Source organism: Zonotrichia albicollis, chromosome 13 (genome assembly GCF_047830755.1).
Source record: "Zonotrichia albicollis isolate bZonAlb1 chromosome 13, bZonAlb1.hap1, whole genome shotgun sequence".
Taxonomy (NCBI): domain Eukaryota; kingdom Metazoa; phylum Chordata; class Aves; order Passeriformes; family Passerellidae; genus Zonotrichia; species Zonotrichia albicollis.
Window position 1 is genome coordinate 15,935,931 of NC_133831.1, and position 23,487 is coordinate 15,959,417.

Genomic DNA, 23,487 nt, shown 5'->3' on the forward strand with positions numbered 1-23,487 from the left:
TAACTGCTGTCCTCAGGGCCTTTGTCATCTCAGTGCTTATTTTTGTATGGCTTCAACTGCTCTGCTGGTTATTTCTGGGGGAAAATTGACACCATCTCTGAAGCAGTTGTTCATATTTATTGAAGTTAACTATGTAATTTAGAATATGTTGAGGTTTACCAAAGTCCAGTGGCAGTCAGTGCCCCAAGGCCCTGGCTGTCCCATCCAGGAATTAAGTGCTACTGTTAGCTGAGAAAATCTGTCAGAGAAAAGAGACTTGTACAGCCATGCTGGCCAACAACAAACTGGAATGTTAAGACATAAGACATGCTTTCAAATAGGCATGGGAGTCAATTTTGTAACAAGTGAAGAAATGCAGTCTATATATTAAATATCTTGCATGTATGTGTTTGCTGATTTTGCTCTGTCCACACCAGATGGCATCCTCTGAATTTTTTCCTGTGGGATCTCAGATCCACACTTGTTACCCCTTCCCAAGTCTGTCATATCACCACTCATTCTGATGTTTCTTTTTATTTTTCCTAGTCTGTCTTTTCATTGTTTTTTTCCAAACTGACCTCCTAAGTATGTTTGTTTCTCTCAACATCACCACTACATTCAAATTCTCCTTTTCCTGGTATTAAAAGCTTCTTTTCTTGCCAGAAGTTTCAGTTCTCTAAAAATACTGAAGAAACACAAAGATGCAAATTTTGACTGTCAATATGATTTCACACTTGAGTTGCTCTGTGAGAGGCTCAGTGTAGGGCTGGACCTCCCTGTTTGTACAGAGTCAAGCACTCTAAATTAGTTCTCCTCGTAGACTGAGGATTTATTTTTCTTTGAAGGAACAAATTTATCACACCCAAGTGCTAAGACTGTAGTTCAAACCAGGGAAAAAGATTACAAACTGCTTACACCTGAGGTCCTTGGGGTTAATGACCTTCTCTGTAATCCAGCTTTAGCTGATTTCTGTTTGCCAGGTTTCACCTGGCCTCCCTGCTCAAAGGGGCAAGAGCCTGATACTGAGAGAGCTCCATGAAGGAAACACCAGTGGAAGTAATGGGAAACTGATACAGCCAGTTTTCCAGATTTCAAGGTTTGCACCTTGGATTAAGGGGATGCAGTCAGATCTTGATTAATTAATACTGAATTAAACTCTTAAATGAGCCAGTCACAGTGGCTTGTTTATTATGACTTAGAAAAGAGAGAGTGAAAGAGCCATGATTGTAAATTTGGGACCTGCACAGTTTCTGTTCAGCAGCTGAAAAACTGGCCATGCAGGTCAATTGTAATAGATTTGTTTCTTCTATTTTTACATTTAAAGGAAGGTTCTGTTCCATGCAAGAGTGAGAAAACAGACTGGAAAGATGGGGAAATGCATGTAGCAGACATTTTGCCCTAAGTACTCTTCATAAATTATCTATAAGCTGCATAACAAATGTAGCACTGCAGGAGCCTGAGACAGCTTTTAGTACTTTAAGAAAGTTGTTATTTTTGGAAAGAAATTATCAGAGCTTGTGGGTCACTGCTGTTACTGTGAGGCATCTTGTATGGCAGAAGGTGACTCCTGAAAAATCCTAAAGACCTCTGCATTCTCCAGTGGCATTATCCTGTATGATCAGGGGAAGTTTAGGGAGGGCACAGACCTCCCTAGTGTATATAGTCCATTTTAGCTGTGTATGTGGAGAGGTTGGGATTCAGCCAAGTTCTGGAAGAGGTTGTCTTCACTTCAGACATCTATTGCCCCTCCTCAGTCAGTGGAGGGAAATTCACTTCAGAGAGGAATTCATCTCAGACATGCTTAGTTTGTCCTGAGTTGCACTCAGGTGTTATTTGTTGACTGTATTCTGTTCTGTAGTTACCAGAGAGGAAGTTTAAAAATAAAATGCCTGGCTGAGGTTTAGACAGCTGATTTTCAGACATTCAAATTTAGGAAATAACAATCAAAGGATCATAGATTCTGCCTGGAGTGACCAATTTATGACTCCAAGGACCTTCATCCTGTATTAGAAAGGTGGTAATAAACCCAAACTTAGCAGTGTTCCTAAGAGATAAAAATGGAGAGATTTAATCTGGCCTCTGGTCTTTCAGCTGTTTGTGTCCTGTTCTTCATCTAAAACCCTGAAGAAAGAGATCAGAGCAATAGAACACACACTTCAGTCTCATTCTTCCTTGTTTGCCTTGCCAAACACCACTGTCACACTCAGCAAGGTGGTAATTTCCATATGAAGATGGAAATGTGACTGAAGCTGTCACTCCATGACCGCTTGCAAGGTGTTCCTCACTATAGAAACAAGTGTGTTTATCCATTAGCATCTTTAGTGATTGTAGCACAGTGCTGGAATAATTTGATATAATGCTAAAAGAGACTTTCACAAAGCTTATTAAATGATTCTTGACACTCTGCAGAGCCATGGGAATTGTGAGAGGACTGATGGACTCTCCCTGCCCTTTTACTGGCACCTTTCCCATTCTATCAGGCTGGATCTCAACTCCTTCATGTGAGAGTAGAGACTCAGAGAAGAGAAGAGAGAAGTTAATCTCCTTCTCCTGCTTTCCCAAGCAGCCTGAGGGCTCAGGGGAATGGCACCAGTGCTCTGCAGAGCTCCTTCCTCCTCTTCTTCCCTCACGTGTCTGTTCCCCTGCAGAGCTGTGGACAGGCAGGCACCTTCCTGCCCCAGCACTGGGGGCCTGGCCTCACCTTGCACTGAAGTGGGCTAATTCTGGTCCCAATGTATACCCTTTAGTATTTATATTTTTCCAGATTTTAAGTAAGAAAACAAATTTCATATTTACAGTCAAGTTGGATTTGTAAATGTTTGGTTTTAGTGCAGGGTTAAACCAGTTATCTGCAGCTGTAAAGGTAACAATTGGAAAGCATCTTTTTCATCTTAAACTGTTGTTTCTCTAATAGCTTTGTGTTCCTGTAATTACACTGTTCTCTAATTATAGAGATGGGCACAGGAGTAGTGTGTTCAGGTTTTTGGGAGGCACTGGTAAATATTTTGGGAGCTGTGTGCTGGATAGTGAGGGCAGCACAGAGCAGCTCAGCAAGAGTCCAGCCAGTGTTAGTGTATGTTAGGGTAGGAATTCGCCTTGAGCAGGGATTTTTAACATTAGATTCACACAGAAATGCACAGGGCAGCTGCTGCTGGAGCAGCATCATCAGATATATCAGCTTACATGGCTTTGTTTATGGGTGGGCCACATATCTCAATTTAGATAAGTACTGTTTAACTGAGCAGGTCAGAGATCATCAAATGGCCACAGGCCTTGTACAGATTCTCTGTTTCATAAAGGAGGAAGGTTTTTCCTTCACAGCTTTATCAATAAATATGAAATGGGCCAGCAGTAATCCTACTGCATGAGCTTAGGAGGTTAGCAAAGGACACAGGATTTTCTGTGTTCTGCTTAATACCCATACCAGCAAAGCAAATAAATAATTTTCTTCATATATAGGTGGAAAAACTCCTGAGAGCAGTTGCTGATGGAGATCTGGAAATGGTGAGTAGTAATGTGGCTGTTGAATATTATTGAATTCCATTTATCTCACTCAAATTGAGGAAGTTGCTTGTAAGTAGTATCAAGTGGAGAATGCTTTGGGTAATAATCTCATGTAAAGAGGAAATTCAGGTGACACAGAGATGCTATTTGTGGGGCACACAACAACATGGAGTTTAGATTTCACATGGATAGCAGATGATATAATAATACCAGTTTCAGATGTGATGTTCTGTAATTTGTGGTACCACCTGTCTTGACTTTCTTTTACTTATTATTGCCTTTATTCCTTAAAAAATGAGATACTTCCAGTGTCATTCTACTGAAAAATTTAAGATGACATGGGAATCTTTAGGAGTTTTGCTTTTGGAAATGTGTATAAGGCTGTAGATTTCTTGATTTTCTTGTAGTTCACAGAAAAAAAACATAAAGCTGTGTGAGAATGCAAGTTTACTCTGCTGGGTGCATGTTCTGAAAAATCTGTTTGGGTTTGGTTTGTACCAGGAGTAGCAAATGCCAATGAAGCCTCATAGAGTCATCAGAAAAGAGAAAACTCATGTTACAAAATATGTGCCATGTTAATACTGTTTCTCTTATGTTTTATTCCACTGAGATGATGGAAATAATTTATCTGCTGATAGAGCAAAGAACTGTTCAGTTGATGAGTAAATTTCATTATCCTAGTTTACAATGTGACTTATAATATAAGTAATTATTTCCAAGCCAGCCCTTTAGTCATTTCAAGAAGCAGTAACATGTGCAATGCTGGTATTTGCCATTTTCCTGGCCAGTGGTAAATGTGCATGTATTACAGTTCACTTTTCATCCACTTTGTGAAAATCTGAACTTCATCAAGAAAATTAAATGCAGTGCTATAACTTGCTGGGAAATTAGTATCTAGCACTGCTCAATAGATACCAGCAATGAAAAGCATATAGAAAAAAATCATATAGAAATCCAGTCTGTGCATTCAGATGACAGAATCACCTTCTCTTTTGTGGCTTTACTTTCCTCATTACCGAAGTTCATGTGAAGCTGTTCAGAAAAGGAGAATCATCCAGCTGGATGACAAATGTTATAGATTGTATATCTATTAAAAAACCACAAGTATTTAAAAACTCTGACCTTGTTCTGACAGCCTGAAGTCTGTCTGCATAGGAACAGCCACAGCAGCCAGGTCATTTGGGCTGCTGTAGATGTTTGCTGTGACAGCCAACTGAGCTTTGCAAGAGGCATTAAAAAATGCTGTGAAACTGGAAGATTAAAAAAAACCAACACATTATTATATGATTGGTGTTGTCTCAGCACAGCTAGTGGATTTGGTGCTCTCCTACCCAGTCTGTCCAGTGGGAAGGATATGTGCAAATCTACCACAGAAAAAAAGCCAAATCTCTTGTCTGCAATAAGTGCTGTGGAGCAGCTGAAAGGTTGGAATGAGGGTACAGAGACCCAGAGTGCTCAGCTGAGTATTCCAAAGTAACCCAGCAGTGTAAAGAACCTTTCAGGTGACAAGTTACCTGGTGAATGGGACTGGGCAATCTCCTGAGGTGGTTCGCTGTGTGTCTGCCTGAAAGCACAGTTAATATTCTGACAAAAAATACCTTTAAACCAAGAAAAATGGCCACTGCACTGTAATTATAAAGAGATGGGCACAGGAGTAGTGTGTTCAGGTTTTTGGGAGGCACAGGTATCAATATGTTTGGAGCTGTGCACTGGATAATGAGAGCAGCAGTATTGGGCTGTCCCAGGAGGAAATCAATTGTGAGAGTCTTGGTGAGTCTGCAGGGAAAGGGGAGAGTGAAGTGACAGTTCTGCTTATTTTAGACATGTACAAATGGAGCAAGTAGTAAAGCTTTGCTGAGCTGGCCTTCCATAAACAGGCAGGCTTGAGAGAGTATTTCCTTTGTTCTAGAGAACAACATGGAGTTTGCAGGGAAAGCAAACAAAATATTCTGTAAAAAACAGAATATCCCTTTTCAGGCTCAAGTAATGTTATAATTCAGAATCAGGTATAGGGCCCTTCCTGGCTTCCCAGGATTTGTTGTAGCTGCATGTGTTTAAGTGGCTGAGACATGGATGTGTTGTTTTCCCAGGGCTCAGTGGTGAGGAGCAGAACCTGTGACAAGTGTGAGAGTAAACAGAGTGGGAGGAATGTCTCAGAAATCCCACTGTCCCCATTCCCTTGGACTAGCAGCTGCAGAGCTCTTGGCTTGGTCCAGTAGTAATGGAGACTTAATACATTCACTGCTAATTCTAAAATGTCTTTAGTGAAATTAGATTAATGAATTTCAAGGTAAAAATGTACTGCTTAAACATTTTTTTTCATTGAATGAAATGTAATGTAAAATTTAAATGCCCTAAGCATCACTGTTTGCAGATTGCACATGAATGCCCTGAGCCCTAAGGCTTCACTGAAGGGCCTCTCTCTCAAAAATGAGGCACTGCACATTGAGGAGAAAGGGAAACTGTCCAAGCCCTAAGTGACAGACCTAAGGAAAGTCAGTGCCCCTGCAAAGTTTTGGGTATCATTAAATGTTGTCATCCTTGTCATTCCTTATGTTCTTTAAAGCAAAAGATGAAGCAAAATTCACATTGATATGAGCTGGCACAAATCATCTGAGCTGCAAGGATGTGGAGTGTTTGAGAGTGGGTGAGCACTGCAGTTGTGATTAGGCAGCAGGAAGTCATTTATAATTCACTTCACTGTACTTGGAGAACTTCCTAGCTGCTTTGTCAACAATAACACTCGATTTTTTAATTTGGCCTGTGGGCAGCTGATGGCAGGAGGTGGCTGTGTGCTCTCCCTGAGAGAGTCACAAGTGTGTGTTTGTCAAATCTGACTTGTCCACATGTGCAGATCTGGTAGGACATGGAACTTTGGGACTCTAAAGAAGGATTTGCTTTTTATGCCAGGTCCGTTACCTCTTGGAATGGGTGGAAGAAGACTTGGAAGATGAGGATGACACAGCCAGTACATCAAAACCAGAATTCTGCCATCCATTATGCCAGTGCTCAAAATGTGGGCCAGTACAAAAGGTTGGAATATTCATTCTGTTAAAAGAATAATTTATATTCTTGTAATGTAGGTTTTTGCTTCAGGGAAGTAACATTTATATTGCCCAGCACCTCTGTCTCTCTTCTAAAAAAAAATTAACTATATACAGATTTTCACACTTCATCTGATGGTATGAAATTGTTCTTTTTTAATGGAATTGTTGAAAATGTTGGATACGGGAACAGTGTTCATGGACTTGCACAATGTCTAATGGATTGAGAAAGCTTCACAGTTTGTTTTTAGGATATGTGGAGTGCTGTCAGGAAGGTTTGGGCCACTCTGAATAAACATTCATTCTTTTCTAAGCCTCTGGTTCTCCTCAGTTTACACTGCCACTGGCCCAGCATATCTACTTACCTGTTAGTAATCAGTTCAGCAAGGAATACCTGCTAATCCCAGAATCCATGTAATGCTGATAAAGTCTTTTTTTAATTGCATGGCATCTTTTCTACAAGACCTATCTGAAGCCTTTTCAGAGATCTGAAATAATTACAAAGACTTTCTTTTCAGTTGCAAAGATTTTCTTCCCCCTAAATTACCACACTCTGTAGAATAGAATGAGGCTTTACAATGCACTCTTTCTGTGGTTTTTTTTGGTTTGTTGTTTTTTGGTTGGGGTTTTTGGGAGTTTTTGTGTGTGTGTGTATGTGGTTCTTGTTTGGTTTTTTTGTTGTTGTTGTTGTTTTTCATAAGGAACAATCCCAGCTTTTTGGAAATAGGAATTCCACAACTTGCCTTCCAGGAGGTGTCTGAAGGGGTACATGACTGGATAAGTCATTGTATAATAAACCTAAGTACAAATTCTCAGTTCATTGGCTGCTTTGGGGTTAACAGCACTGTAAGATGGCTTAACTTCTGAATTCCCCACTGCCACCACACGTTTATTTTGTGCAGTCTTAGAGTGTTCTATTGTCCTCCAAGGCTTCACCTTCACACCGTGCTTTGTTCTCTGGTAAGGGCTGTCCCTGTGCCCTCGGGACAGGGATCAAGTGCTGAAGATGCCAAAGCTGGAGTCCACAAAGCTCATTTTATTGCTGGCAGGGAGGGGAATGGCATTTGCTGTGGAATTTACTCCTCTGCTGAGTGAGAAGAAGAAGGAGCTTGTTAATTAATCCTAACCCCTGTGCTAGGCAGGCACACGTATAAAGCACAGGATGGAAGGCTCTGCACCACTGTAAATGCCAGGCAGGCACAGATTGCAGGAGGAGTGAAAGAGGATGTTCTGTACAGCTGGGTAAACTGTCCTCCAGGTGCTTTCCTTATGCTGACTCCCCAGGGGAGTCTGTTCTCTGGGCCACTCTTGCTTCCAGGTGAATTAAATTAATTTAATTTGTATCCTTATTAACCCAAGTTTCATGTAGCATTGAGGTGTTTATTGTCTGTTTCAAAGAGCATAAATATCTGTATAAATGAAAGTAAGTTATTAACACTCTCATATCCAATATGAGCATTCTAACAGCTGTATAAAAACTTTCAGTTTTACCTCTCTCTCAAACTGTGCTGCTTTAGCCTCTTCTTAATACCATGAATACTTGGCCTGGAATTGCTCTCCATGAAGTTATCAGGTTGGAAGAAAAGAGATAATAAAAGTAATTATCTGTTGAAAAATACTACCAAGCTGCTCTTCTTCACTGACTAATTCTTAAGGTTTCTAATTGGGCTCCAGCAGAATTTCTTGTAATGCCCATCTGCCTGTTTTATGTGAACTTAGCAGGTATTTGGCTATTTCATTGATTAAAACAAAGCCTGATTATAGTTTTATTGTGTGCTCTCCTCAACAGAAGTTTTCCAAGATCTGTGCCAACGGGCTGGGGGTGAATGTTTCCAACCAGGATGGCTTCACCCCCCTGCACATGGCTGCTCTGCACGGGCACAGCGAGCTGGCATCGCTGCTGCTGCGCCACGGCGCCAGTGCCAGCGCCAGGAACACACAGCTGGCATCTCCCCTGCACCTGGCCTGCCAGAGGGGACACTCCCAGGTAACCCTGCCTGCCCCTGAGCTCCCTGGCACATGGAAAGCTGCCTGGGGAAATGAGCAACCACACTAAGCCAGGAGCAGAGAAAACGAGTTTGGCAGTTCTGGTTTTTGTTTTCAGCGTCTAAAATCTCCAGAAGGAAAAGGGAACTTTGAGTTGAAATAGTTTCAGAAGACACCTTTTCTTTATGAAAGCATATATGGCTTATTTAAGCATGCATGACTTAAAATACTGTTTAATGCAAGGAGTGCAAAATCCTTCGTTGTATTTCAAATGCTTTAAACATCCCTTGTGCAGCTGAATCTTCTGTGAGCGTTCCTCTGTACCTTCTCTGGGTTATGTTTGTGTCTTGATATCTTCAGAAGCCACAGTACTAAATACTGTAGATTCAACTGTTACTGTGCTTTCAACTCCTTACTTAGATCATGAGGCAAGTGAAGTTTTGAGGCAGCCGATAACTCACCCCTTGCTTCAAGTCAGGGAAGCAAGTCAATGAAGGAGAAGCATGAGTCCATGGGGGGTGGGTGTCAATACAGGACAGAGAGTAAATGAGACAGGAAAAAGCAAGGGGAAAAAGGCAAATGGAAAGATGAAGAAAAGCAGAAAATTAGGAAAATTAGAAAAGCAGAAAAGTATTTAAAAATAAGGAGCTGAAGACTGCAGGAGGGAAAAGAAGAGGCTGTTGGAAGTGATAGGAAGACAAAGTACCAGAGAAGCAAGAAAAACCAAGAATACAACTCAGAGTTGTAGGCTAATTTGTGGGATAGTTGTAGATTAGTTCATGGGGTAATTACAGTATAAAGAACTTCTTCCAAGTGTTGTGATGAGTTTGGAAAAGGGTGCTGCTGCTGTGGTGGTTTGGTTTTGATGTTTTGTTAAGTTACTGGTTATATTTGTTTTTCACACACCTTGAATTTTATTTTCTGGCCTTTCTTGTAGTTCCTTACATTTTTCTTTTTAAAAGTGGGTGTTAAATTATGAAAATTAGTTTCAGTACTCCTACTCAGTAAGACTGAAGTTATTATTTCTTTCAATAGGTGGTAAAGTGTCTGATGGATTACAATGCAAAACAAAATAAAAAGGATATATATGGAAATACTCCCTTGATTTATGCATGCTTGAATGGTCACTATGAGACTACTGCCCTGTTGCTGCAGGTAAGATCACTGCAGAGTGTTCTGCTGGTATTTCTCATGTGATATCTGTACTTACCAATACTCAGGATCAGTATTTTTAGTTATGCATTTCTCTGTCAAAAATATCTGGGGAAAGAAATAAGAGTTTTAATCCCATCCCTTCAGAGATGTTAGATAAATTTTAGATGAATATTACCTTGCTATTAGATAAATATTACCTTGCTATTGTACAGGTAGCTGTTTTTATGGAACTTCTGTGTGGCAAGTGGCAGGGATTCTGTCACATAGGGTTGGGGATTTCTAAAGTATCTCTAAAGCTTGGAGTATGTAATAGAGATATGCAAAACCAAAATGCGCTGGTCCATGAAACCGTGGCTGGGGGACGGGGCAGTAATGTGGCCAGGCGGGTTCTTGTGGCTCTGGCGGCGCAGCTGCCCCGGGCCCTGCGCAGCTCTGGGGCTGCTGCTCCTTTCTAACCCGCTCTCCCTTTGCTGTGCAGCGCGGAGCCTCGGTGAACCTCTCCGGCAGCAGGGGCAGCACGGCTCTGCACGAGGCCGCGGCGGGAGGCAGCGAGGCGCTGGTGGCGTTGCTGCTGCGGCACGGGGCCCTGCGGCACCTGCGCGACGAGCGCGGCTGCACCGCGGCCGACTGCGCCGAGCCCGTGAGTGCTGCAGGGCAAAGGGCCCTGTGCTGGCACTGCAGGGCTGCACACACTGAGCTGCACCAGCTCCTGGGGGGATAAACACTGACATGCTGCCTGTGAGTGCTGCAGGGAAAGGAGCCCTGTGCTGGCACTGCACACACTGAGCTGCACCAGCTCTTGGGGTATAAACATTGACATGCTGCTCCCTGTGCAGCCTGGCGATGGTGCTGCCTGTGAAGCCGGTTGGGTTTCTAGAACAAGTTATCCTAGACTAAAAGGATGGGTCTAGAAACAGTGGAAGCACAGACCTAAATAAAATGAACATTAAAATCTCTGTAATGGCAGAGGGAGCAGAAGTTGGATGTAGGCAAATGAACACCTTGCACTGATCAGTTGCACAGGCAGCAATGTCCCTTTTCCCACCCATTATCTTCTGCCCTTCAAGGCTTTTGATTTCTTTTATCTTGCAATAGATCACTCTGACCTTCCCCTTTATTAATAGCAATAACATTATATGTAATATTAAATGATACAGAATTATTTCACTCTTTAAAGGACTCCTTAATGTGCTTAAATGGCCTCTGAGATGTAGCTTAATGACCACAAAATTCTGTACTGAATCAATTTTGGTATGTATGTTACCATTTAAACTGAAATTGGCTTAACCATAAGTAATACAGCTTAAAATGAAAAGTCAAGACTCCAACATCATCACTGCATTACAGTGTAACTTGTGGAACACTGTTTTTGCCCTACTCAGAATGATATAAGTTTGTTTTTATAATGAGTTCTTTTATGTGTGTTCTATTGATTCATAGAAGCATTAATTAACACACTCTGCACAGACTGAAATACTAAAATGTACTGTTGTTTTTCTTTTTCTTTAATAATGGTGAAAATGGAAACTTTTAAAATGAAGAATTCAAACATCATGAAGTTGCTAGAAGCAGCACCAAGCTGTCCCCCCACATCAGCAGAGGGAGAGAAGGAGAGTGAGCAGCACGTTACTGGCAAGATAAGGAAAAAAGGTACCTGTGATATTTCCACTGGTGTGAATAAAAAGGGATTTAGGAATTCACTGGTGACTATATCAAATATTTGATGTAATTGCTATACATATAATAATAGAACAATTCTTTTTCATATTTATGATAGGTAACACCTAAAATACTTTAACTAAATGCAGCAGACTTTGTATTCTACTCATGACGTTGCTTTAAACTTAGTTTTCACCTACTTTGGGGTACATGTGTGAATTTTACCGACAAAAACACTTAAAGGTAAAAACACACCACATTTGAGATTATATAACTAGCCATGTAGGAACTGTGCATTTCAGTGTAAAGCAAAACAGATTTAAGTGACTCTTGGGTGTCATTTATATGATAATTATATTGTCATATAAATGCCACCCAACAGTCACTTAAATATTTATATTGCCCTAAAACAGGTCAGGGAGTGACTCTTCATTATTACTGTCATGTTTTGGGACAGAAATGAGAGCTGCAGAGGTGACTGTGAACCTTCCAGCACAGTCTGCAGAGGACTGAGCAAGTGGCAGGAGGGGCAGTGACAGCCCAGCTGGGCTGCAGCAGGGCCCTGGTGCCTTGGGAAGGATGAGTTACCATCCCTTTGATACCTTTTATCTTGCAGTTTAAACTCTGACCTTCCCCTTTTTTAATAGCAATAACATTTTAAGTTGTATTCAATGATGCAAAGTTATTTCACTCATTAAAGGATTTGACACATGGCCCTATCTTAATGTGCCTAAGCAGCCTCTGAGATGGAGCTTAAGGAGCACAGATTCTCCCTCCTCACCTCTCACCCCCAGCTTCTGATCTGCCTCATCCACTGCTCCCATTATGCTGCCTCAGAAGTTTCTCAGGTGAATTTTCAAGTTCACTGCCCTGGGGATGTAAGAAAAGCTGTGCCCCCTGAGCTGGACAGCTCAGCAAAGGACCTGATGCCACCAGGGCTGTAGAAGGAAAACAGGGAGGCTGCAAAGCAGGAATCAGGATAGATGAGGAGTGGGATTGCCCATTTCAGCACCCATGAGTTTTCAAAGTAACTCTTGCTTCCTTCCCTCAGAAAGATTGTGAATGTCTGCTTAACAGAAAATCACAATTAATCACAGTGTGCTGACACCTAAAATTGAGAATAGTTCTTTCAAATATTTTGAATAGTTCTAAAAGAGCAATAGAAGATATGAGTAATACTAATGAAGAGGTGGTTTAGCGTCTGTGTGTTAATTCAGGTTGGTAAAAACTGAATTACATTCTCTTCAGAAGCTTGGCCAGTTTTATCTGAGGAAGAATGGTTATATCTGCAACTTAAACATTTTAAAATTTCCAAAGATAAATCACCACTTTAATTCAAGTTAGCACTGTTATAGTTTTATGTTCAATTTCAAATCAGAACTGTGTTTTTTAATTCCTAAGTGAGACTGAGTTGTAATTTTAGCTGCCTATTCTTTTAAAACCCCCAGTGCATCCTAAGCCCTGTGAGAAAGCCGATGATCCCGTAAGCAGACAACTCCAACTGGTCCAATCAATTAACAGATTTAACAAGTAAGCACAGAAGCTTGCTCAGAGTGGGTTTGCTGTTTCCCATACGCAGAGGAGAAGTGCAGCTGCTAACAAAGGCCCAGAGTGGGTCAGGGCTGGTTATTCCTGGCATGGTGTTGTGCCAGTGGGTGTTAATCCTGCAGGGCTGGCACAGCCACATCCCCAGGCAGATGTTCTGGGCATGACAAGCTCACTGGGGTGGAGAGGGAGGGCTTGAAAATGTATCTAAAATTGGGATTGCACTAATACTTGGTGTACCATCAGTTAAGCATTTCAGAGCCAGACTGCTTAAAAATACTGTAGTGGTGTTCACTCCTTGGCTGGGTTTTGCTCAGTATCTTTTTAAGCCCTAATGTATATTTCGTAGTAAAATACAGGGAATACAAGCAGGCTGCAGTTCTGGGAAGGTGTTGTCAGGGAGCTGCCTCTCTGGTGAGACAGTTCCACCTTGTGGAGCTTCTGAGAGAGAGAGAGGCTTTTATGGAAGGCTTTTATGGAAGGTGAAGACATTTAATTTCTTTGATTTCTTTAAAATCTTCTTTAGAGAAAAAACGTTACGGAGAACAATAACAAGAGATAAAAGTGTCCCTAATTTTGACTATCACTTATTGCACCAGGTGAGTGGAAATACTTGCTCAGATTTTTCTTATATTACAGCAAATGTTTGTTTGCTCTGCTGTCACTCTGGGTACATGTAAGAGAAAGTTTACTAGTGGTAGTTGTTGAATCACAGAAGTTCTGACCTGTTTGCCAAATTGCTCGTTTCATCATTGTTCAAACTTCAGTGGTGCTTCTATGACATCTCTTGAACACTTCTTTCTTTTGGATCTCTTAAACCTCTTACTGCAGGTTTCAACTCTGTCTTCTTTTCTGTGTCCTGTCCACCAAAACCTAGAACTGAAAAACTCTGCAGCATCTTGGAGCTGTATCTTGCTTTAGCAAGAGAGACATTTTTCAGTAGATTGAAATTGGGGTTTGCTTTGAAAGAGAAGGCTGTTTGCAAGGGTGACAGCAAACTGCATTTGCATTGGCAGCTGTGACACAAATGTGTGTGATAGATTCAGTTTTGCTTGGGGTGCAGTGACACCCACACCAGCTGCTGGATGCTGCTTTCCCCAGAGCTTGTGCTCTTCCTCCTCCTTTGCACTGGCTGGGACTCTCATTGCATCTTCTGCTAGGCCATTTTAGAACACTAAATCAAGAGAAAAAATGACCTGTCCAAAACAAAACAGTTTTTACCAGGTTAGTCCAGCAGCTGCCCATCACTAGACTGACACAGCTTGGAAATGCAGACTCTGCACCTCATGTCCTTCTGGAAAATGGAATTCTCTTCCTTTTCCTACAGCCCTTAAAAGGCTGAGTATTTGCCAAAAGCCTTGAGAACACTAAATTAATTCTATAAAGCTGTAATATTTTATTAATTCTTTCTAAACTATAATATTCCACTACTTAACCTGGGATTTACATTTTATAACTGTGGATCACTGAAGGCAGTATGTCATTTCAGTACACAGGTGTCAGAAAACTAATATGTGAGCCTGATACAGAGCACTCCAGCTCTGTTCTGTGCTTGTGAGTTCATACAGCTGTGGCTGAACTAATTCATGAGTCCCTACAGCTCTGAATTGTTAGTGGATTTAAATGTTTGTGGATTTAAATAACCTCTGTCTGCAGCTTTTTCAAGACTGTTGCCATTATTTCAGTAAAAAAGCTGCTTTCTCCTTTCGTTCTTGTCTTAGAAGATCTGTCATTAGCATGCTTGCATTCTCTTTATTTCTTCTGGTAATTTTAACATTTGCAGAGTGGCCAGTAATCCAGACCAGCAAACAGAAACAGGAGCAGGTGTGGAAATGGAAGATATGAATAGTTGGGATGACCAGAAAGAGGCACTAAGGGGATGGGGAGGGTGGGTGTCTCTCCCCTGACAGGTGACCTCTGGAAGCAGGGAAAACTAAAACTGCCTTTGCCTTCAGCAGTACCTGGGTCACCTGTCTGTTACTACTGCCACTTTTCTTAATAGTAAAAGAAATGGCTGTGAATTTCAAGTGCATTGAGACTTGCATTACAAATGGTGTTTAGAAGAGCTGGGATGCTGTTGGGATAGTGAGGTGAAAAAAAGTTTTGGAATGTCTGTTATGTTTTCAGGTCTGGTACTGATGTGTGTGTAGCCTGGGGCAGGCTGGCCTCTTGTTTTCTCATATGTAGCCCAAATAGAATTACTCTCTTAGAAAAAGTATGCTATTTTAAATCTTGGCTGTGTTCTCAGTGTCATGAAATTCATGTGATAATAAAGTTCAAGAAACAATATATTCATGTTCCTTCTTAAGAAAGCAGATGCTTTAACCTATCATTTCTCTCTCCTCACAGATGGCTATTAAAAGCTTTGATAAAAGCAAATTAAAATCTGTTGGAATGCTGGAGCAGAGCACAGGTCAGGGGACGGACTCGGGGTGCAGCGGTGAGTTTGTGGAGGATGATGATGACACGGCAGCTCCTCCCCGGAGTCAGTTACTGCAGCGCAGACACACGGTCACTGTGCCACTGCCGGCAGAGGGCAGCGACAGCGACAGCGGCTCCTGCAGCCCGGCGGCCCCAGCGGTGCCGCAGTCCCCGCACTGGCAGGGCTCGGGTTCACAGCCCTGAAGGGAAGCACGGATCGGAAGGCCGGAGCTGAGGAAGTTGTGCTGTGAATTTCGGTGGCCCTTCACTGTGTGTTACTGTCGGTGACATTCACACCCCCAGCTCAGAGCAGGCACAGGCTCTGCAGCACGGCTGGAATGTTCTGGCACCTGGGCCTGGCTCCTCTGCTCGTGTTGGAGGTGACCACACAGCCAGATCATTGCTGATCTCACTAACAGGGATGTAAAGGGGTAAAGACAGCAAAATTACTTTCCTATTGTTATTAAAAAGTTCTATGTAACAGTAAACCAAATGAAACCCTGTATTGTATTTTTCAGCCACCCACTTTGTTTTAAAAGTCTTTGAATAATTTTTGCATTTTCAGTTTTTATCACTACATTCAGAATTAAATATAAATATATTTATATATATAAAAAGATATATTGGATAACAAGGTATTTATTGCCAGAGGTAATTGAAATGTCTCTATTTTTATTGTAATGTTACAAACCATTATAGTGTATATTTCTGTATATTTCAGTAGCTGGGCAAACAACAGTCCATAACATCTGCATTACCAATGTGAAGGGATGTAATCCTTGCCAATATCTCAGCAATGCTCCCCTGTACTGGAGCTGCAAGATCAGGTTCTTACAGAGGAGCCAAGATACTGGGGAAAAGTGGAGAGCCCATGACAAAGCTCAACTTTGGGCCTGCTGTTCACAGCCCTATAGGAAAGCAGAAGCAAGCACAAGGTGCTGCTTGTGTTTTATTGTAGCATGCATTTAAGTTGCTTTTCCCCTCCTCCAAAGGAAGTAATGCAAAAATGCACAATTACTCATGATTCTGATCCTGAGCAACATCCACAGACAAAACTGCTCCAGAGCCTGCTCTGGGCTGCTGTTAAAGAGGGAAATTGCCGTTGTGAAAGGTACTTCTCACCCCGGTGAGCACTGGCTGGGAGAGGCCAAATCCTGCCCCATTGCCAGGGGGAGCACTGAGGAACTGAGGGAACCACCCAGGGGCTGCTTTTACATCTGAAGTTCATTTTCTGCTGTTCAGTTATGGGAGGCCAATCTGTAAATAGCACAAGCCAGGTTTTGCTGTGCAGGATTTTTTTATTCTTTGCTCATCACATGCAGCTTGCATTTTATTTCATGAACTATTTGTATACATAATTCTCTTTCTTTTAACTGTGGTATTAGTAAATTACCTGGCAAAATACAAAGCTGGAAGATAAGAGTGCTGGGTTTTTCAGATAACTTTTTAATCTAAGAGGTAAAATGTCAAATGACATATGGATTTGAGGGTAATGTGTTTATTTTTCTAATAATTTATGAGTTCATCTGATTTTCTGATGTGCCTTGGATTTGTGCCAAATGATGGAAAGAAAAACTAGTAAAAGAACTCTTAAAAATGCCATTTCCTTTGAGTGCTTTTGTCCAAGCATTGAGTCTATTACAGATTTTTCTTGTTTTGTAGGCATTTGAAGACTTTACCTTGTGTTTACTCCTGGATTTTCCTTCCTTCTACATTTACAGATAATTTTATTAGGTTGTGTGGTTTTAGATTTATGCACAGAGGTGCGCAAAATAGAACTGTTAGTGAAGCTCAGCATTTTCACATAATCTCCTTTTCTAGTTCTGTGTTCAAATTAAAAAAAAAAAAAAAAGAATGTTCAGCTATTACGAGTCAAAAGACACAAAAGGAAAGAGGTAAAACAGGTTTTTTCCTTCTTGTGACACTATAAAGATGACTCAGAGTAAGTCATCAGTCCTTACCTGTAGCAAGAATAATCTACTGTAATCTAGTAGACTATTATAAATCTGATTTCCAAATTACAGAGTGAGAATTTTGCTTGTGTTTTATTGTAGCATGCATTTAACTATTCTTCAGATTTCTCAACCATATAGGTAAGAACAATCAGTTCACCAAACTTTGGCTTCACTCAGTAAGGGCTGTAAGTCTGAAGAAATTTGGCACACTCAGGGTATCACTAAAGCTAAGGCATCCTAATTACAAACACAGAAAAGCAAAATGCAGAGTCTAAACCAAATGAAACAAAAATAACAAATGTTTTGTATTTTTAACCACATTCAGACAAGATGAAAAACACACCCACTAGTACTCACTTGAAACCAGTTTATTCTGTTCCAAAAACAGTGCAGTTGGAATCATACACGATCCTGTTAAATTATGTCAGATAGGGGGTTGTGGTGGGAGAGTTTATCAGCACATTACAGTATTCATCCTACTGATTTCCATAACCATATTCTTGAATGAAAGCACAGCACAAGTTCAGTTTCACTTTAAGCATGCAGGAGTTGCAGAGTTTAGGAAAATGGTCTGTGTTTTTTTTCCAGGTAAGAAAGTCTCCAGCCATCTGATAAAAGTGGAGGTAGTTGTAAGAATACACGATAGCAGGTGTCTGAACAGTGCTGTGTGTGACACAGTTAACTTGCTTTGTGTGAAAGCCCAGGAACTGAAAGGGGAACAGTTCAGCTGTTTGCTGGTAATGCTTCTTTACACAGACTGCCTGACAGGAGTCCCTGACCCAAACACCAGTTGGATGCTTTCATTTTTAAATTTCCAGTAAGGCCTTGAGAGGCGGTGGCTGGCTGGGCAGGCATCCTTCAGGGGCTCAGGGAATCTCCTTTCCAACACTTCTGTGCCAGTCTGGACACACTTTAACTCTGAGTACCTGTGCCCTGTCTCACTTGGCTCCTGGGCTTGCAACCTCCAGTAACAGCAAGTTAAGTGTGTGCAGTGGCTGAAAGCAGAGCTTACAGTGAGGAAGGGGCAACAAAACACTCATGCTAATGAAGCCATGGGGAACCCCACACTGCTCAGGCCTCTTATACTACAAAACTTTAAGTTATAAAATCCCCCTTCTCAGATTTATTTTACAAGTTATTTGTTGGCCTTTTATAATAATAAAAAAAAAGTCAAGAAGCGTAAACATTTTCAGATCTTGCATTCTGCCTGCTAACAGCATTTTTCCAGGCTATTGTTTGGCAGCCTTACAGTAGTATTAATAATCATCCTCTTCATCAGAATCCAAGACTTTCCTTCTGTTGAACTAGAATGAAATAAAGTGAGAATTGAAGGGTGATGGTGGATGCAGGCTGGCACAAGCCTTTCCCAGTCCATGCACGTGGCAAGGAAGGCCCTGCCTGGCCCAGGGCACAGGACAGAGCTGGCCAGGCCGAACACACCAGGCTGGCCCCAGACTGCTCTGATGGAACCCAGCAGGGCAGGGCAGGAGGTGCAAATCCAAACTTCCACCCTGACCTGGTCCCACCGTGCAATTCTGCTGCTCTACTTTATACAACATTACACTTAGGAAACAAAACTCACCTTCACTGTTGTTTTCTTTTCTGTTTGCTGACTCACTTTTTCAAGAATTTCTATCAAACCTTGTTCTGATACCTAGGAAAGTCAAACAAAATGTGGATAAACACACTCTGAGAGTATCAAACTGAATTGCCATTTCCTTTCTTACAAAAGGTTTTTGATGGAATTATATATAGAGTCAGTTGGGTTTAAAAATAAATATATGTGAGAAAGAATTATGAAACATACTCACCTTTCCAGCTAGCTGTCCAAATCTTGCCATCTGTATAAGATAATTCTCTACTGCTTTTGCTTTGTCTGGTTTCACAAGTGCTAAATTGCTTACTGCAACAAAAACAGGCTCTGTTCATTTGGGGTTAGAACATTCTCCAGTACCTTCACTAGTAACAAAAAAGTGACACATGTCCCTAGGAAACAATCTTCTTCATACCAGGGTCATGAAATAAATTGAAAAAGGTATTTTCATTTATGCCAGGTACAAGACAGTTACATTTCTTACTTTTAAATATTTGCTCCTCATTAAACAACTCTGACTCTCCATATAACTTATTCTACTAATTTAAATAAAACCCAAAACATTAACATAATTCAGATACTCATCAGCCTCTCCCTGCTAATCACTGATATTGCCAACTGAAAAGCTGCAAGTTTTATCTTCTCAGCAAAAGGAGTATTTTTCTAGTCTGGCCTCTGTACAACACACTTCTGAGGAGTCACTTAGCTGAGTATTTTTTATGAGGAAGTTACTTGGATACTCACATCTTGCACGAGCTGCTTGATCAAGAACTTGAGCTAAAATAGTATTCCTTATCTCTGCTTCTCTGTAAGGGAAAGTGAGGCACACATTAAAAGTGGGATTTCAAACCCCTAAAATAACATGCACAGAACAGCAAAGCACAGAAGATTTTTGATTCATGGAAGTGCTTCTTGAGGTCATTTCAAACCTCCCATTTACATGGTATCTTTTACAGCATTTCCTGTCCTGGGAATGTCCTTTTCTTATGGACATTTCCCATTTCCCATCACTGAAGTTACACAGCTGGCAACATCTTCCAAGAAATCAAGGTGGAGTTTCATCCTTACACCTTCTCACTGCTCATGACGACATTTTAAGAGACAAAAGCTGTGCTACCCTTTAGAGCCTGCATTTATCCATGTGGAATTCACTCCATGGTAGAATAGGCACAAGGAATTGTCCATGCAATTCCAAATCCAAAGCAAAGCTCATTTGTGTATTTAGAACTTTCACATGGAGACTTCACTAAGTCTCCATGTATTTACAATATTTGATAGAAGTATCTGCAAAACTGGAGCTTTAGTTTATGAAACTTTAGTTCATACGGGCTTGGACTGTGCAAAGTCGGCTCTTCACACACTTGTTTACAATTTTCCCCTTAGCACAAATACTGAACTGTCCCCCCACTGAGCTTCCAGAAAAATAATTTTGCTTCAGCTTTTTAAGTGGAACAGAATCCCAGAAAACTCCAATCAGCTGGGAAAGGCTCTTCCCACTGCAATAGCAGCCAAACCCAACCCAAACTCAGCACTGACCAAAAGCACCAGTTTGGGAGGAGTTCTGGCAGCCTGCAGGACTTGGATGATAAACTCCTACCAGCCTGAGGAGCCAAGGTGGCAGTGGGAGGATAATGCTCCCCAGGGCACCCTGCTGCATCCCTGCAGCTGAACTCACACAAGGGCCAGGGGACATTGAGCTGCTGCTGCTTCCTCATCACCCTCCCACCCCAGCAGGGCTCAGGCACTGTGGGCACGGCATGGGAGCCACACCTGCATCAGATCTTTGATCCATTTCAGTTCCTTTGGGGGTGGTGGTGGTTTCCCCAGCAACAAAACAAATGGTTAAAGATGATGAGATGCAAGACCAAAATTCAATAGTGTCATTCATACCTCTGCTTTGCTTCCTGTTGTGATGGATCAGCAGAAGGATCCTGAGGGAGGAGATCAGAGCAAATATCACAATCCAGAATCACTCCACACAAGACAGAAAGTTCAAATATTCCAGCAGTGTTGATGGAAGATAAAGCTGCCTGCTAAACCTGCTGCCCGTGGATGAGATCCTGGAAATGGGAATCTGCTGCCCCAGCACATAAATGTGCCACCCTCTGCTCTCCTCACAGCCAGTGCTGGCAGCAGTGGGTGAGCTGCTCCTGGGGCTGGGGGCAGGGAGAGCCTTCCCACGGCTCCAGGGTACCAGGCTGCCCCAAAGCCCAGGAAAGGGACAGAAGCATTACAGACCCATTGGAGTGAGTTAAGGATAAGCAAAACGAAACAGAACACATTCTCAGCTTGGCAGCTGAAATCCCAGAATCACAAAACCATGGAACATTCTGAGCTGGAAGAACCCACAAGGATCATCAAATCTAACTCCTGAAACCAATGAAAAGTTAATGAGGGGGTTCTACAAGAGTTGGTTCCTGCATTAAACACTGATACATATGAAAAACAAAAAGGGGGCAAACTTCCAAGTCACTACTACTGGTGACTATTTAGAAACAAGTAACAAAAAACCAAAAAAACCTGAACTTTATATGGAGTCAACACCTCAGATGTTACAGGTAACAATTAAGGTGTGAAAGCAGGATGGAAAACCACACGGACAGGAAACGGGGATGGCTGGAGGTAGAGTTCCTTCACAGGAACAACAAAATTGACACTTCATATAAATCCATACATGGATTGTATCAGAGGATGGTGTCCAACTCCTTTGAGTGGTGCCCAGCAGAGGACAAGGAGCAATGGCCATAAACTAAAACACAAGTTTCACTTAACAGAAGGAAGAACTTCTTTCCAGGGAGGGTGGCAGAGCACTGGAGCAGCTGCCCAGGGAGGGAGTGGAGTCTCGTCTCTGGAGACACTCCAAACCCACCTGGACACGCTCCTGTGTCAGCTGCTCCAGGTGACCCTGCCCTGCTGAGAGCCTGAACTGGATGATTTCCAGAAGTTCCTTACAGCCCTAACAATTCTGTGATCCTGTGATTCAGCTCTGAAAACTGACATAGCTGGAAAGGCTGGGAAGGCAATCCATGGAATAGTGAGTGGTCGGGGGCGGGAACGTTCGTACTCCGAACCTCCCGGGGCATGAGCGGAGGGAGGCGGCGGGGCCGGGGATGCGCTCGGTGCCGCTTCCAGCCAAAGCTCGGGCACGGCCGGGCCTCTTCCCGCTTTCCCCGGTCACGCACCCGCCCCTGCTCTTCCCCTCCGGCCCCCGAGAGGCGCCGAAAGCGCCGCGGGCGGAGGGGCAGGCGCTGCCTCACCCCATGCTCGGCCCTGATCCCCCCGTCCCCTCACTCCGTGCTCGGCCTCGATCCCCCCGTCCCCTCGCCCCGTGCTCGGCCCCATCCCCCCGTCCCCTCACCCCGTGCTCGGCCTCGATCCCCCCGTCCCCTCACCCCGTGCTCGGCCCTGATCTCGCCCAGCCGCCGCTGCCGCAGCGCCTCCAGCTCCTCGTCCGCCATGGCTGAGGCCGCCCGCTCCAGGCGCTGCCAATCCACCGCCGAACGCTGCTCCGCTCTGCCGCGCCCTCGCCAGGCGAGGCCAATCCACCGCCTATGCCCGAGCCCCCTGAGCAGGGCAGGGTCACCGAACAGGGGACGCAGGGACACGTCCGGGTGTGTTTGGGATGTGTCCAGAGAGGGGGACTCCACACCTCTCTGGCAGTTCTGCCACCCGCAGTGTAAAGAAGCTCTTCCCCATATTGATGTGGGAGCCGGTGTTTTAGATCACCGGTATTGCTGGGCTCCACTGAACAGAGCCTGGCCCCATGTCGTATGGACTGATGAGATCCCTCTCACTCTTCCCCAGGCTCACGTGTCACAGTCCCTCCTCATCACAAAGATGCTCCAGACCCTTCCTCATCTTTGTGGTCTCTGCTGCACCCTCTCCAGCAGCTCCTTGCCTTTCCTGAGCTGCCGGCGGGACCGGGACGGGACCAACCCGGCGTGCGTTGTGTGTGAGGGCACAGCGGGACCGGTCCGGAGTGCGCTGTGTGTGAGGGCACAGCGGGACCGGGACCAGCCCGGAGTGCGCTGTGTGTGAGGGAACAGCGGGACGGGACCGGTCCGGAGTGCGCTGTGTGTGAGGGAACAGCGGGACGGGACCGGTCCGGAGTGCTCTGTGTGCGAAGGCACAGCGGGACCAGCCCGGAGTGCGCTATGTGTGAGGGCACAGAGGGACGGGGCCAGCCCGGAGTGTGTGAGGGAACAGCGGGACGGGCACGGTCCCGCTGGGCTGCTGGAACACCGAGGCTCTGCCGTGTCCCTTTGTGCCAGTGACTGCTACAGATGTCACCATGGACTGGTGGCCTGGGCTCTGACTCTGCCACGGGCCCTTCAATTTCCCCAAAAAAGCAGCCGTGAGGACGCGATTCGGTGGATCATCCCACGGGAGCAGCAGGGAGTGGCGCTGCCCCCAGCTCTGCTCTGCTTTTTGGGGCTCCCCAAAAATGCCTCGTTGTGCTGAGCCCCCGCTCTGCAGCTGGGTCCACAGTCTGCAATGGGGACTAAATCCTGACCTGCAGCCACGGCCCTGTCTCTGGAATCAAATAGAAAAAAAACCCCACATTCCCCCAAAAAGCTGACAAAGGTACTGGCCTTCATCCGACTGGGTACAAAGACACTTTAATACCATCAAAATAGCAATGCAG

The 23,487-nt window shown here is 43.4% G+C and overlaps 2 protein-coding genes across 6 annotated transcripts in view; one reads left to right on the forward strand and one right to left on the reverse strand.

The window, feature by feature from the left end:
• Nucleotides 1–18,462, forward strand: part of ANKRD27 (ankyrin repeat domain 27) — a 56,372-nt gene extending 37,910 nt beyond the window's left edge. For 4 of the 5 annotated variants that reach the window (XM_005490067.4, XM_014269191.3, XM_014269190.3 and 1 more), the window contains 9 exons: nucleotides 3,439–3,483; nucleotides 6,394–6,516; nucleotides 8,317–8,514; nucleotides 9,549–9,668; nucleotides 10,147–10,308; nucleotides 11,210–11,318; nucleotides 12,776–12,857; nucleotides 13,399–13,471; nucleotides 15,222–18,462. In XM_005490067.4, the coding sequence (XP_005490124.2) occupies nucleotides 3,439–3,483; nucleotides 6,394–6,516; nucleotides 8,317–8,514; nucleotides 9,549–9,668; nucleotides 10,147–10,308; nucleotides 11,210–11,318; nucleotides 12,776–12,857; nucleotides 13,399–13,471; nucleotides 15,222–15,497 (1,188 nt within the window). In that variant the 3' untranslated portion in view covers nucleotides 15,498–18,462. The remainder of the gene's footprint in view (nucleotides 1–3,438; nucleotides 3,484–6,393; nucleotides 6,517–8,316; nucleotides 8,515–9,548; nucleotides 9,669–10,146; nucleotides 10,309–11,209; nucleotides 11,319–12,775; nucleotides 12,858–13,398; nucleotides 13,472–15,221) is intronic. The other variant, XM_074551112.1, reaches the window with a different exon arrangement.
• Nucleotides 17,602–22,388, reverse strand: PDCD5 (programmed cell death 5). The gene is made up of 6 exons (XM_005490065.3): nucleotides 22,235–22,388; nucleotides 20,733–20,773; nucleotides 19,587–19,648; nucleotides 19,060–19,151; nucleotides 18,831–18,902; nucleotides 17,602–18,552 (listed from the first exon to the last, which is right to left on the reverse strand). The coding sequence occupies exons 1-6, from the start codon at nucleotides 22,298–22,300 to the stop codon at nucleotides 18,505–18,507; spliced, it is 381 nt and encodes a 126-aa protein (XP_005490122.1). The 5' UTR covers nucleotides 22,301–22,388; the 3' UTR covers nucleotides 17,602–18,504.
• Between the last annotated feature and the right edge of the window lie 1,099 nt (nucleotides 22,389–23,487).